At 44.6% G+C, this 13244-nt stretch overlaps 6 protein-coding genes across 7 annotated transcripts; 2 read left to right on the forward strand and 4 right to left on the reverse strand.

The window, feature by feature from the left end:
• Positions 1-50: 50 nt before the first annotated feature.
• BCIN_10g03310 (hypothetical protein) lies at positions 51-2154 on the forward strand. Its single transcript, XM_001547992.2, has 3 exons — positions 51-827; positions 883-1754; positions 1808-2154. Exons 1-3 carry the CDS (start codon positions 260-262, stop codon positions 1919-1921), a joined length of 1554 nt encoding a protein of 517 aa, XP_001548042.1. The 5' UTR covers positions 51-259; the 3' UTR covers positions 1922-2154.
• BCIN_10g03320 (hypothetical protein) lies at positions 2146-3378 on the reverse strand. Its single transcript, XM_001547991.2, has 3 exons — positions 3233-3378; positions 2407-3179; positions 2146-2344 (listed from the first exon to the last, which is right to left on the reverse strand). The coding sequence occupies exons 1-3, from the start codon at positions 3284-3286 to the stop codon at positions 2218-2220; spliced, it is 954 nt and encodes a 317-aa protein (XP_001548041.1). The 5' UTR covers positions 3287-3378; the 3' UTR covers positions 2146-2217.
• A 97-nt stretch (positions 3379-3475) lies between these two features.
• On the reverse strand, positions 3476-5454 carry Bcmss51. Its single transcript, XM_001547990.2, has 3 exons — positions 4525-5454; positions 3817-4474; positions 3476-3754 (listed from the first exon to the last, which is right to left on the reverse strand). Exons 1-3 carry the CDS (start codon positions 5372-5374, stop codon positions 3724-3726), a joined length of 1539 nt encoding a protein of 512 aa, XP_001548040.1. The 5' UTR covers positions 5375-5454; the 3' UTR covers positions 3476-3723.
• Positions 5455-5498: 44 nt separating this feature from the next.
• Bcrse1 lies at positions 5499-9869 on the forward strand. 2 transcript variants are annotated; one of them, XM_024695558.1, is made up of 4 exons: positions 5499-5922; positions 5971-8156; positions 8350-9634; positions 9689-9869. In XM_024695558.1, the coding sequence occupies exons 2-4, from the start codon at positions 6718-6720 to the stop codon at positions 9713-9715; spliced, it is 2751 nt and encodes a 916-aa protein (XP_024551351.1). In that variant the 5' UTR covers positions 5499-5922; positions 5971-6717; the 3' UTR covers positions 9716-9869. The 2 variants fall into 2 exon arrangements, with proteins under 2 accessions (XP_024551351.1, XP_024551352.1); XM_024695557.1 differs by having other exon boundaries at positions 6074-8156.
• On the reverse strand, positions 9820-11100 carry BCIN_10g03350 (hypothetical protein). The gene is made up of 2 exons (XM_001547988.2): positions 10237-11100; positions 9820-10064 (listed from the first exon to the last, which is right to left on the reverse strand). The coding sequence occupies exons 1-2, from the start codon at positions 11031-11033 to the stop codon at positions 9887-9889; spliced, it is 975 nt and encodes a 324-aa protein (XP_001548038.2). The 5' UTR covers positions 11034-11100; the 3' UTR covers positions 9820-9886.
• A 29-nt stretch (positions 11101-11129) lies between these two features.
• On the reverse strand, positions 11130-12959 carry BCIN_10g03360 (hypothetical protein). The gene is made up of 2 exons (XM_024695559.1): positions 12074-12959; positions 11130-11990 (listed from the first exon to the last, which is right to left on the reverse strand). Exons 1-2 carry the CDS (start codon positions 12652-12654, stop codon positions 11549-11551), a joined length of 1023 nt encoding a protein of 340 aa, XP_024551353.1. The 5' UTR covers positions 12655-12959; the 3' UTR covers positions 11130-11548.
• Positions 12960-13244: the final 285 nt, after the last annotated feature.

The raw sequence follows: 13244 nt of genomic DNA on the forward strand, positions 1-13244 counted from the left end.
ACAGGTCGGAAACTAAAATGCCGATGGCACAACCTCATCCACTTTCCATTGGATGATGACGATTTACTAAGCTAGGTACCCGAGACTATCCCGAGCTTGGCTTGAGCATAGATGCCATGTCAATCATGTCATATCTAAAGCTTGATACAATCCAATGCTTTCTTGGGTTTAGGAGAAGAAATTGGAGTTCGTCAACTTAACTCTACAAGCGCAATACCGAAGTGCATGTTTAGTTGAGATATATAAGAAAGGTATTGCAATGACTACACTACAACCCCGCGGTCCATACTCGCAAGACGAGCTCAAAAAGTTATATCCCGATGAGCTACAACTCCAACTTGTTCAGGTTCTAATGCGACATGGTGAACGAAGTCCCGTTTCTGCCAGATTTCAAAATGCTGGACTGCAGCCCTACTGGCCGTATTGTTCAGCAGCTCGGCGAATGGTGAGCGCTACAATGGAAGCTAATTCCTCAGATTGGACTCCCCTTCAATGGAGACGTCGCCTGGAGACATTCGGAAATGATGATGGCCCCGTTATTGCGCGGGGGCCTCGAGGAGAGGTGGACGATGTTTGCAATATGGGTGAATTAACAGACAAGGGGAGAGAAACGACTTCACAGTTGGGAACTCGACTTCGAAGACTTTACGTTGACCAATTGGGATTCCTACCTCAAATGATACATAATACCGATTTCTTGTACCTCCGCGCAACGCCAATCTCACGAGCTCTGGAATCAATGCAGGAAGCCTTCTTCGGCATGTATCCGCCCTATGCCCGCGCCGCAGCTTGCCCACCTCCAACTATAATCACACGCTCGCCTTCTGGTAAATGCCGCACACTCTCGAACCTTAAGCTTCATGCTAACCACCAATTCCCTAGATGAGACTTTGTTCCCGAATGATGGTGGCTGCAGAAGATTTGCTCAATTATCTAGAGCCTTTGCACAGCGAACTGCTGATCGTTGGAACGAAACGGACGAAATGGAATATTTGAACTTCCTTATTGGCAAGTGGATGCCGGAATCAAGTAAACGGGTAGCCGTCGACTCTCACCCCAGACTTTCCGGTATTATGGATACCATAAACTCCACCCTAGCCCATGGTCCTGAAACCAGATTACCCAAAGAATTCTACGATAAAAGAGGTCTGGCAATCATAGAAAAAATAGGAGTTGAGGAATGGTTTACTGGATACAACGAGTCAGAAGAATATCGCTCTCTCGGCATTGGAGGACTCATGGGTGATGTAGTGTCGAGAATGGTTGGAAGTGTTGAACATAATGGGCAAGATGGCTTGTTCGAAACTGGCGGTGAAAATGGTTCCACTGGCATTGGAAGAGGGGGGGAGAGAGCTATAAAGATGGGCTTGAGTGGTTGCCATGATACAACTCTCGCCGCTGTTCTTACTAGTCTAGGGGCATTCGAGGATCGGCCTTGGCCACCGTACACGTCTCATATTGCTTTAGAGATGTTTCGCAAAAAACAATCTTCGCTTGGAGAACCCAAGTATGAGCAATCCAGCAGCAGTACCAGTACTGGAAAAGGACTGCTCTCGATATTTGGATTGGGCAAGAAAACTGAAGCAGGACCTATTGGTATTGCAAGGAAGAAGCTTTCTGACCTTTCGGAAACAGAGAGATCCAAGCTAGATGGCTATTATGTTAGAATTCGTTATAATGATGAAGTTGTGACAGTTCCTGGTTGTAGGCCACAGGGCAAGCATCTTGATGGCGACCAGTCATTCTGTACATTGGTAATTTTTCACCCCTCAAGCTCCCCATCCGACATTTGACTAATTATTTTTAGGCGGAATTCAAAAACATAGTCGACAAGTTCACTCCTGCTCACTGGAAAAAGGATTGCTTGAGCAATTTAGACGCACCAGCTTTTCCCAAGATTAAAGAGCCCGCGGGATATTAGATATAATACATGATAATATTACACAAGTTGTTTATAAGGGGGAGTTATAGATCTACGCTACATTATGATTCACATTGTCCAGCCTTAGATAGATTGTCAAATGTAATTAGAAGGAATTAGTGCAATATTTCTGGCACCCGGGATATCATGCTATCTATAATCTTCTTGTATACCAATCTATCCACCACGTTGGTCGGGTATCGTTCTCCAAATCCAAAGATAGGTCTAAAACATATCCAGGATTTCATCCAAAATTGTGACCATTCAGAATAGCTCACCCTAGAGTGCATCAATCATTATAATCTAGATGGCTCAGAAGGGTTTCCTGGTTTATTTCCTTCAATAACAACACCAAGCGCGGATCCAGCATCTAGGGCTGGCAAAGCTGGAGTTGTAGAGAATGATTCATCTCCAGAGAAACGCCTATGAAAAGTTAGTATGTGTTATTCTGCAATCTCAGTTCAAAGAACGGTCGAACAACTTACCATCCTCGCTCTTCTCCTCCACTTAAGAAGCTACAATCACCATTCTTCTTGATTTCCCATCCACCTCCAACACCATTACCATTTCTCCATCCCACTTCAGGAATCTCTTCTTCTGGACCTTTCCACACATTCACATCCTTTCCTGCCTCGTCTCCACTCTCTTTCCTCTCAAAGACACTCAGTCCACAAGTAAATGGTCTGAAATCCTCCTCGCCGACATCCTCTGGCATTCTCCCCGTCAAACATCGTCCAATCGCTATTAAAGTTGCCGCATGCGTACATATGACAATAGCCTTAACACCTTCTCTGTCCGCATCTTCTATAACTCTATGTAACGCATATGCCGTCCTGTCATGCAAAGTCTCTATGCTCTCTCCATTAACACTTGGTCGAATTTTCGGCACATATTCTTTATCATATGTCGGGAATAAAGAATTTAATAATTCTGGGGTAGCGGGACTGGGATGGTCGAATCGAGCAGTACCGTACCATTCGCCCAAGCCGTTTTCACCGCGAATCTTAAGGGTAGCGGGATCACTTGTGCGGGAAGAGAGATGGGGAATAAGAGGAGATATCGTTTGGATGCAGCGGTAGAAGGGAGAGGAGTAGATTCGTTCGATGGGTGGAGAAAGGGTGCTTAGATGGAGACCAAGTTCTGCAGCTTGCGCTTCGCCATATCCTGCGAGTGCGGGATCGCTAGGTATACCGGTAGGAGTGGGGATATTGGCAGTATATGTACCTGTTGCAGGGTCGACAATCCAATTTGAACGGAACTTGGGAAAGTCGGTCAGTATATATAAAGCACAAACTATGAGAGAAAACTTACGCCGTGGCGGGTAACATAGATGGTTGTCAGCGAACGTGTAGGTTTTGAAGACATTTTTGGAAATAAATTTTTGAGTTTGCCAAAAAAAAAATATTATACTTTTAAATACAAGGACTGGAAGTTCTATGTTGTTTTTTCACGATGACGTTTTGTGGAGGAAAATCAATATGTACCTGGGCCTTTCTCCGCTCCTCGGCTGCGATAAGATAAAGAAAGGGGTCCGTTTGGAGGAGATCCGGAGTTTGCATAGACAATCTTGGGACAATGTTTCATTCGACTTTGTTAGCAAGAAATAAGACTTGATGTCTTTGTATCATTTAGTACATTCAATAGTTCTTCATGGTAAAGTCAAGATCAAGACGAATAGGATGGGGTTGCTTTTATACATCATTGGGAATTAATACACAAGCGTGGTTATAGTCATACACAACGAACAGTCTGTCCGATACATAGAACATCCTATTTGTGGCTATGATCTATTCAATAGCAAATCAATCTTCTTTGCCCCTTGTAGTCTCATATCTATGGAATGTCAGTATTGAGTCATGGTTAAGCTATTGTTTTCGATTAAGGTGACAACATACCTCTTTCCTCTGAATGCCCAAACACCCCAGTTACCGCAGCTAACGTCCTGAGGATCCATGTCATTCAGATCCCATCTCAGACTTCGGAAGCGATTCTCTCCTGGTTCCATCAACATGTCCATTTCTCCGCCTACGGTCTTTTTGACCCAGTCAATATCTCGGTCCATATCGTATTGTGTGTATCCGGTAACCAAGATTGGCACTTTGGTTTCTAACAGTTGTGGGATAGTTTCCGCCCACTCGTGTGAACTGGCTGGATGTCCCAAACCAGGATGGAAAAGCATAAAGCAATCAAAGTAAGGATCGTAGGGATAAAAGTGACCAGCTTTGTGAAGGGTGTGATAGTACTCCACAAAAGTACTGATCTTTAAGGAGTTTGTGATCCGATCCTCGACAATTGAGCCAAAAGGATTTTCCGGAGTTCTCTCAGGTAAAGGAAATTCGGCATCTCTGTTCGCCATACTTTCTGGTCCAATGAAGATCAGGTGGAATGTGACTCGAGGAAATAAATGTGCTAATTGAACCCATACTTCTCTTGGTAACGATGATTCTGCGCGAGCTCCTAGAATGAAGATTCTCACTGGTGGCGGGGTTGGTCTAAGATTCTTGATCTCAGATCCACCACCAGTTCGTGCAGGGTGTAGATTATAACGAAGAGCTGATTTTGTTAGCCAACACTATTCCGAGAGATTCGGAGGTCCGACATACCACTCAAACTCTTGAGACCTTCGACTGTCAGTCTTCCACCTTTCTTGATATTGTAAGGACTCAGTTCATGCAGCACGCTTCCAATAGTAAGAGGATACGTCAACAACCTGGTCGCTTGTCGTAAACTTCTTTCGTCATTGATAGCCTTAAACTCTCTCGAGAACAATAGAGTATCCCAATTTGTCATGTTGACCATCGCTTCTTCAATTTGATCTCCAGGGTACTCGAATTCTGGAAAGAATCTGCCGGAGCGTAGATCATGATCATCCTCATTTATCTCCCGCAGGGTATCACAGATTTCCAAATGTGCCTCATAATCATCGGCCCAGTGCTCTTCTGAGCATGACACAGGTATTCCGCAATCTGGACATTCGAAATTGACGTGGGCAGGTGGTAGCGCACCTGTAGCAGATTTCCGAGCTTCGGGGTCGTCTGGATTTGTTGGCAATCGAGTCTGGTGATGATCCGGGTGTGGGCAATAAGCGTTCTGTTTCATGAAAGCTGCTCGTCTTCTAATTTCGGGGGATGGCGAATTCGAGAACGAGTGGAATAGGTTATTCGGCTTCAAGAGAGCTCGTCCTTCAACCTCTGGAGGCGGGGTTGACTCCAGGCCACCTGGAGTTCTATATTGCGGAGGCTCATTTCTTGCTGCCTGCCCTTGCCCAAATGATATTGCTCGACGGCGCAAGTCCTTTTGCGCCAATTGATTCCCGGATGGCAAATTCGAAGAGAGCTTGGTGCTTCTACTGTTACCAGAAGTAATGGTTCTCCTGCCCAAGCCGATTGACCTAGGCGTTTTTTTGAGCGCATGTAAGCACTTCCGGCAAGTATATGAAGTTGAGGGACGCATGTTTTCAAGCACCGTCAAGCTTCTTCAAAGAATTGAAGAAGTAAAAGTGATTTACAAGCTATGTATAAGAAATTTGATACATGAGGTGATTTCTATGATAAGTGGTCGCGTATTCTTTATTAAAGCGGCATGGATCCTTTTAGCTCGTGAATATTTGTAGATTCTAGAAAACAAACCTCGAGCACCCAAAGCTTTGCGACAAGATACTTGTCGAACCCTTACAAATGATACCATCTTTGCATTTTCGCGCAAAGTGAATAATCTTACCTGAAGCTGCGCAGACTTTCTGCGCCGCTGCCCAAACATGGCTACCACATCAAACCAATTCTTGTACAGCTTGACCATCAATCCTCCCACCGCCATCACCCAAGCAATACTCGGACAGTTTGCTGGCACGAAAGAACAACAGATTGTGACTGCGTCTGGTTCGCGTCTCACTCTCCATAGACCGGATCCATCGCAGGGAAAGATCATCACAGCACTTTCACACGATGTTTTTGGTATAATAAGAGCTATTGCAGCTTTCAGATTGGCTGGTAGCAATAAGGGTAAGTCCTTCATCTCATCCCACTTGAGCTTCACTTAGTGATTTGAAGCATCGATGGCAGCACGAATCATACCGATATGAACAGCCTATGGGGACGAGTGTTATAGAAACTCGGCCACAATTAAGAGCCAAGCTAAAATAAACAATCGCAGATTATATTATCATTACATCCGACTCTGGCCGTATAACGATCGTCGAGTTCGTCCCCGCACAAAACAAATTCAATCGCCTACATCTCGAGACTTTTGGCAAGTCGGGCGTTCGAAGAGTGGTTCCAGGGCAATACCTGGCTGTGGACCCAAAAGGCAGAGCTTGTTTGACTGCATCGGTGGAGAAGAATAAGCTTGTATATGTCTTGAATCGTAATTCACAAGCGGAACTTACTATCTCATCCCCCTTGGAAGCTCATAAAGCACAAACTTTGGTGTTCGCATTGGTAGCATTGGATGTGGGATACGCAAACCCTGTGTTTGCGGCTCTCGAGATTGATTATGGAGAGTCGGATCAGGATCCAACAGGTCAAGCCTATGACGAGATTGAGAAACAGCTTGTCTACTATGAACTTGACCTGGGCTTGAATCATGTGGTGCGAAAATGGTCGGAACCTGTCGATCGAACAGCGAACATACTTTTCCAGGTGCCTGGAGGAACTGATGGACCTAGTGGCGTTTTAGTTTGTGGAGAGGACAATATCACGTACAGGCACTCTAATCAGGAAGCGTTCCGTGTTGCTATCCCTCGCCGCCGTGGTGCAACAGAAGATCCGCAAAGGAAACGAAACATTGTAGCAGGAGTCATGCATAAACTTAAGGGTGCTGCAGGAGCTTTCTTCTTCTTACTACAGACAGATGATGGTGATCTTTTCAAGATAACCATTGAGATGGTTGAAGACGATAATGGTCAACCAACTGGCGAAGTCAGACGTCTCAAGATTAAATACTTTGACACCGTACCTGTTGCGACGAGTCTCTGTATCCTTAAAAGTGGATTTCTTTTTGTTGCAAGCGAGTTTGGCAACCATCAGTTCTACCAATTTGAGAAGCTTGGTGATGATGATGAAGAAACAGAATTTGTCAGCGATGATTTTCCAACTGGAGCTCATGAATCATATACCCCCATCTATTTCCATCCACGACCAGCTGAAAATTTAAGCTTAGTCGAAAGTATCGACTCGATGAATCCTTTGATGGACTGCAAAGTCGCCAATCTCACCGACGAGGATGCACCACAAATCTATTCAATTTGCGGTACCGGCGCTCGAAGTACTTTCAGAACCCTGAAACATGGCTTAGAAGTAAGTGAAATTGTCGAATCTGAGCTGCCTGGTGTGCCATCCGCAGTCTGGACGACAAAGCTTACTAGAGGTGATACCTATGATGCTTACATCATTCTCTCTTTCTCAAACGGTACTTTGGTTCTTAGCATCGGCGAAACTGTGGAGGAAGTAACTGATACTGGATTTTTGTCATCGGCGCCAACCCTAGCTGTACAGCAACTTGGCGAGGATTCTTTAATCCAGGTGCATCCTAAAGGTATTCGACACATTCGCGCGGATCATCGTGTGAATGAGTGGGCTGCTCCTCAGCATCGTTCTATCGTTGCAGCTACTACAAATGAACGGCAAGTTGCTGTAGCTCTAAGTTCTGGGGAGATTGTCTATTTTGAGATGGATTCAGATGGATCTCTCGCCGAATATGACGAAAAGAAAGAGATGAGCGGTACAGTTACCTGCTTGAGTCTTGGTGAAGTTCCAGAAGGGCGTCAAAGAAGTCAATTCTTAGCTGTTGGTTGCGACGACTCGACAGTACGTATTCTGAGTTTGGATCCCGATTCGACACTTGAGAACAAGTCGGTTCAAGCTTTAACTTCTCCTCCAAATGCCCTTTCCATTATGGCTATGTCGGACTCATCATCTGGCGGCTCAACTCTATACCTCCATATCGGGCTCTATTCTGGTGTCTATTTACGAACCGTTTTAGATGAAGTAACCGGAGAGCTCTCTGACACACGAACACGTTTCCTTGGGCCAAAGCCTGTCAAGCTTTTCAGAGTAGCCGTCCAAGGTCAGACTGCAGTGCTTGCGCTCAGCTCTAGACCATGGCTCGGATATTCAGATCCCGTCACCAAAGGGTTTATGCTCACCCCACTGGACTATCCAGCTTTGGAATGGGGCTGGAATTTCAGTAGTGAGCAGTGTACTGAAGGAATGGTGGGAATTCAAGGACAAAATCTAAGGTAAGTTTATACAGTCGTTATATTTTCAAAAGCACCATATATTATGATGATTTTCTTATCGTTAAACTTCTTATGTCATCCAAGACTATGAGGATATAATATTATAATTCCAATTGTTCCTTCTGAAATATCCAGTCTGACTCAATATTCGAAATGTTATACTCATTTTGGAACAATGACTAACTCACCATAGAATATTTTCCATCGAAAAACTCACCGACAACCTTTTACAGGAATCCATTCCTCTAACTTATACTCCTCGTCGTTTCGTCCGACATCCCGAACACGCTTGTTTCTACGTGATTGAAGCAGACAATAATATACTTTCTCCTGCCACAAAGCAGAAGTTACTCGAGGACCCTTCTGTTACAAACGGCGATGCCACAGTACTTCCTCCTGAGGAGTTTGGTTACCCAAGAGGAACAAACCACTGGGCGTCTTGCATCTCTGTCGTCGATCCTGTGACCGAAAAGAAAGTTCTTTCTACAATTCACCTCGAGGATAATGAATGTGCAGTCAGCATCGCTGTTGTTGCTTTCGCTAGTCAAGAAGATGAAACCTTCTTATGTGTCGGAACTGGTAAGGATATGGTGGTTAGCCCCAGGTCATTCTCTGCAGGTTTTATTCACGTGTACCGCTTCCATGAAGACGGCAAAGAGCTCGAATTCATACACAAAACGAAAGTTGAGGAACCGCCCATGGCATTGCTTGCTTTCCAAGGTAGACTTTTAGCTGGAGTCGGAAAAGATCTACGTATTTACGACCTTGGAATGCGACAACTCTTACGGAAAGCACAATCTGAAGTTGCGCCTAATATGATTGTTGGATTGCAAACCCAGGGCAGTCGTATCATTGTCAGTGATGTCCAAGAGAGTATCACTATGGTTGTGTACAAATTTCAAGAGAACAGACTCATTCCATTCGTGGATGATACTATCGCAAGGTGGACATCCTGTACTACCATGGTAGATTACGAGACTGTCGCAGGAGGGGACAAATTCGGTAACCTTTGGCTTCTTCGTTGCCCTGCTAAAGCGAGTGAAGAAGCGGATGAAGAAGGCTCTGGTGCCCATCTTTTACACGAACGTCAATATCTGGCTGGAGCTCCTCATCGGTTAACATTGATGGCTCATAACTTTTCCCAGGATATTCCTATGAGCATTCAAAAGACAAACCTTGTTGCCGGAGGTAGAGATTGTTTATTGTGGAGTGGACTCCAAGGCACACTCGGTATCTTGATACCATTCGTCAGTCGAGAAGATGTAGATTTCTTCCAGACATTAGAACAACACCTTAGATCAGAAGACCCGCCTCTGGCTGGAAGAGATCACTTAATATACCGAAGTTATTATGTGCCAGTAAAGGGCGTCATTGATGGAGATTTATGCGAAAGATATACCCTCTTGCCAACGGACAAGAAACAAATGATCGCAGGAGAGTTGGACCGCTCGGTTAGGGAGATTGAGAGAAAAATTTCGGTAATTACCCCTATCTACCTTTAATAGGCATTGCAAGGCTAACAATAGTTCTAGGATATTCGGACACGATCGGCATATTAATTTGGCGTAATTTGGGACAGGGGGCTTGTACCAGACGGCGCTGTATATTGTATAAGGTGCTTGATGTGCACCGTATCATGAACTCCGTCCATCTCATGATGTTATGTTAAAATACAAAAATAAAGAGGAATCTAAATTACACAATTACACAGCAATTTGCGAGCGAAAATCTCATGATCTCTGTCCTGTGAATCTTCTCTTTGCAACATCATATCTCGAATTCCCTTTTCCTTTCCCTTTATTTGATATAGGATTTTCTTTCTCCCATCTCTCATCATCTTTGTATATTCCCATTGCGAGCTCTAGGTCGTAGTTCGCTTGTTCGAGGTACAGGACTGCAATGTCGTATCTAACGAGAAATTCAATGTTAGCCTTCCTTTAATCCTTCAGACGTATTCAGCTCTTTCTATTGAAACTCCTACACTCAAGAGGCTTTTAATATCAGATCCCTCCAAACTATACAGGTAGCCTTTCTCTCTTTCTCCATTTCCCACCCCGCAAATAATAAAACACAAACTTACTCAGAGACTTTACACCCAACCATGAATCTCCTCACGCAGCTCTTCCTCCTTTCTTCTTCCTCTCCCTCTACAGGCCGCGGACTCAAGCTCACTCCCCCTTTATACCATTCCCCAGGTATCAGTATTGTTTTCCTAGCGAGAAGCAAGTGATCACTTGTTATACCATTTTTCTTTCGCAATACATCGATGGGTACACCGTATCGAAAGGATAGAGAAGTCATAGAATCGGTGGCGTGAGAGAGGAAATGGAGGACATCTTCAGATTGTGGTTCGGTTTTCGATTGTAACTGGAGTTCGGGTTGTGATTTGGAGTCAAGAGTGTGAGAGTAAGTAGGAGGGGAAGTTCGGGAATTCGATTCGGGAGAGAGATGAAGGGATGCGTAGGAGGGTGGCTTATCCGACGGCGTGGAAGCTGCTACCGTATTATCCATCGTCTCTGCACTCCTGACCTGACAGAAAGGACAATAACTCCCAAATCTCTCATTACCCTCTATACATTCCCCACAGATAATGCGTCCGCAACATGATAACCTTCTATTTTCTCTGCTATTGCTCCTTTCTTTCTCATTCCAATGTGTGTCTCCTCTTTCCTTCTCTATATCACATGCCGGGCCTTTCTCCGAGAAGACTGTTTCTTCTTTCGTTTTCCCACCAAGACTTGCATCACTTCTCGTCGATTGGATGGAAGAATTGCTTTCCAGCGTAGATGCCGAGTAAGAAGGTAGGCCGTTCCTCCCTTCATTCCTCTCTATCTGCACAAGTAGACGCGCACAAGTGCAGCAAGATTCCTGATTCATTTCGTTCGTTCTTCTAAACTGTATGATATCGAGTATATGTGAAAAAGATTTCCGTAAACAGAGAAACAAGTGAAGGAAAGCTCTAATGTTGATTGATGTATGATTTGTTCTATTGTACAAGCAGTACTACCTACTGATAGCACCATTTGCCCCTCGCTTCATACGGAAGGCGGGGTGACCTCGGGGTGACGTAGGGCTATATGTTAGCGCTACATTCTTTCTTATCGGAATGCACAATCGACATCCACCGACCACCCCTCCAATTCTTACCCATTCAACTTCGGCTCTCCTTTTATGTACCACGCGGGACCTTCAACCCTTTTCTGATCGTCTCATATTCTCTCTGGCTTCCCCATACTCAACATTGATACACCTACAACTTGTCGAACATTCAGTCCGTTATGGCTATCTCCTACCTACCTCGAGATCCTCGAAAACCATGCTCAGTATTGGCATTCCAGCATCTGAACGTTCAAACTTTGCGAAACTCTGAGCGGCCCCATGAACCACTTCCATCACCAGACCTTAGCCCAGCTTTCCTTTGGACGATCATTCAAAAGAGGAGTTGGCATATATATATACTTAGATCCAGCACTTCGATCTATCCCATGCCTTCTCAGATCAACTTTCGTAATCGGACATGTCAAATTATAAACCGACAATACCTTATACGCAAACTCATAATTCCCCAGGTCCTTATATCTCGTATTGAACTCTAGATACCCCTTCCCGCTTCTATTGGGCAGTGAGTGACGGAAGTTCCTTCGCATAGGTTTCACCTCGCAGATATGTTTGATCTCACGCTCCTCGGCCACTAATGACCCTCCAGAGCGTACCCATATTCGATTTATCCCCGCCGGCAGAAGGTGTCTGCGAAAAATGTGCGTCTGCTCGCCGTCGATGATTCGTTTCAGGTATGCTTGATCTATCGCTATTATAACATCGGACGAACTCAGGCTGCTGACATAGTTACTCATCTATTCCCGCCTTTATATTTCCCACATCATTGTGCATATGCAGTAGCAAAATGCGGAACGTACTTTTGGTCTTCTGTCATCTCCTCTTTGACTAACGTCTCGTTTGGTGTCCCTGTCATCACTTTTATATCTTCTGAGCGTCTTTGCAATCGATTTTTCTCCTTCATCAATTGCTCACATTCCTCTAGTATACTGCAAATCCTCTCCTGGATATCTTCAAGGTCATGATGAATCTTAAGACGTTCGTCCCGATATCGTATTTCTAACAGATACTGAGCATCGTTAACAGCTACCTTTGTACCCGGTATGCCCTCGACTGGACTGCGACCTCGAATACTTTGGCCATTTCGTATCTCGAGGCTTTGCGATCTAGTTAACTGTTGCCTGCAGCTGTTTTCATCTTCATCCAATAATTGAACGGATGCAAATTCCAGAGGAGGCCGCTCTGTAAGAGTTTGATTCACAGGAAAGACTTCACTTCGAATGGGCAGTTGAGTGTAAACTGGTGGTTGAGCGGCAATTGGCAAGATTGCTGGCAGAGTACATGAGCCTGCCGGACCTTTCAAAAGACTTCTAATTGACGGCAGTTGAATAGCGTCCTTCGAAGGAGAACAAACCGTTTCCAGATAGGTTTGTTTCGCCATAAAGGATAATCTCTTTACTAAGTATGTACTATGTTCAGTGCCTTTAAAATGTAATTGAGTAGACTGTTAGTATTCTAGTTTTACAATGTATTTGCTACGCTCCCTGCCCATCTTATAAGCTCCGAATAGCCACCAACACGAAAAGTTACCATCCCCTTCATCCTGCCTAGCACGGAACGAAGAAGGAGCCGCCAGTCACGAGAACCACCCACCAAGCCTTGAAAACTCCATGTCAAATTTTACAAGCAATGAGCAGTAGAGCGCTAGTTCCAGTCAATGGAATCTGGAACATGAGTTACAGCGACATAGGGTGATGGTGGGATGATGGTATTCTCAGAACGAGTATAATGTAAATCTATTACTTGGGAAAGGGAACATACGACCTTCTACAATTGGTATTTACTACAAAATAGCTAAGTAGATCTGAAATCCGAATCTCGGATTCTATAAACCAAGCACCCCTCTCTTTGTGATGCTAATCGTCCACCTGTATGTATCTTTACCTCCTTTTTGTTACACTTTGAACTTTTAAGTTTACATTCATTCTTCCCTCCCTCCATCTACACTTTGCTCTTCTTATACGCCTGTTC

The sequence above is a fragment of the Botrytis cinerea genome, chromosome 10 (genome assembly GCF_000143535.2).
Source record: "Botrytis cinerea B05.10 chromosome 10, complete sequence".
Lineage (NCBI taxonomy): Eukaryota > Fungi > Ascomycota > Leotiomycetes > Helotiales > Sclerotiniaceae > Botrytis > Botrytis cinerea.

Excerpts from the sequence above, each read along its gene's own strand:
- BCIN_10g03310 (XM_001547992.2), top strand. The coding sequence starts at position 260 with ATGACTACACTACAACCCCGCGGTCCATACTCGCAAGACGAGCTCAAA. Across the intron at positions 828-882 it reads AATCACACGCTCGCCTTCTG|ATGAGACTTTGTTCCCGAAT; the intron begins GTAAATGCCGCA and ends CCAATTCCCTAG. Across the intron at positions 1,755-1,807 it reads ACCAGTCATTCTGTACATTG|GCGGAATTCAAAAACATAGT; the intron begins GTAATTTTTCAC and ends AATTATTTTTAG.
- BCIN_10g03320 (XM_001547991.2), bottom strand. The coding sequence starts at position 3,286 with ATGTCTTCAAAACCTACACGTTCGCTGACAACCATCTATGTTACCCGC. Across the intron at positions 3,180-3,232 it reads TCTATGTTACCCGCCACGGC|TTCCGTTCAAATTGGATTGT; the intron begins GTAAGTTTTCTC and ends GACTTTCCCAAG. Across the intron at positions 2,345-2,406 it reads GGAGGAGAAGAGCGAGGATG|GCGTTTCTCTGGAGATGAAT; the intron begins GTAAGTTGTTCG and ends AACTTTTCATAG.
- Bcmss51 (XM_001547990.2), bottom strand. The coding sequence starts at position 5,374 with ATGCGTCCCTCAACTTCATATACTTGCCGGAAGTGCTTACATGCGCTC. Across the intron at positions 4,475-4,524 it reads AGGTCTCAAGAGTTTGAGTG|CTCTTCGTTATAATCTACAC; the intron begins GTATGTCGGACC and ends TAACAAAATCAG. Across the intron at positions 3,755-3,816 it reads TGGGCATTCAGAGGAAAGAG|ATATGAGACTACAAGGGGCA; the intron begins GTATGTTGTCAC and ends GACATTCCATAG.
- Bcrse1 (XM_024695557.1), top strand. The coding sequence starts at position 5,679 with ATGGCTACCACATCAAACCAATTCTTGTACAGCTTGACCATCAATCCT. Across the intron at positions 5,923-6,073 it reads ATTGGCTGGTAGCAATAAGG|ATTATATTATCATTACATCC; the intron begins GTAAGTCCTTCA and ends AAACAATCGCAG. Across the intron at positions 8,157-8,349 it reads ATTCAAGGACAAAATCTAAG|AATATTTTCCATCGAAAAAC; the intron begins GTAAGTTTATAC and ends AACTCACCATAG.
- BCIN_10g03350 (XM_001547988.2), bottom strand. The coding sequence starts at position 11,033 with ATGAATCAGGAATCTTGCTGCACTTGTGCGCGTCTACTTGTGCAGATA. Across the intron at positions 10,065-10,236 it reads GTTGGGTGTAAAGTCTCTGA|ATACGACATTGCAGTCCTGT; the intron begins GTAAGTTTGTGT and ends ATTTCTCGTTAG.
- BCIN_10g03360 (XM_024695559.1), bottom strand. The coding sequence starts at position 12,654 with ATGGCGAAACAAACCTATCTGGAAACGGTTTGTTCTCCTTCGAAGGAC. Across the intron at positions 11,991-12,073 it reads GAGATGACAGAAGACCAAAA|CCTGAGTTCGTCCGATGTTA; the intron begins GTACGTTCCGCA and ends CTATGTCAGCAG.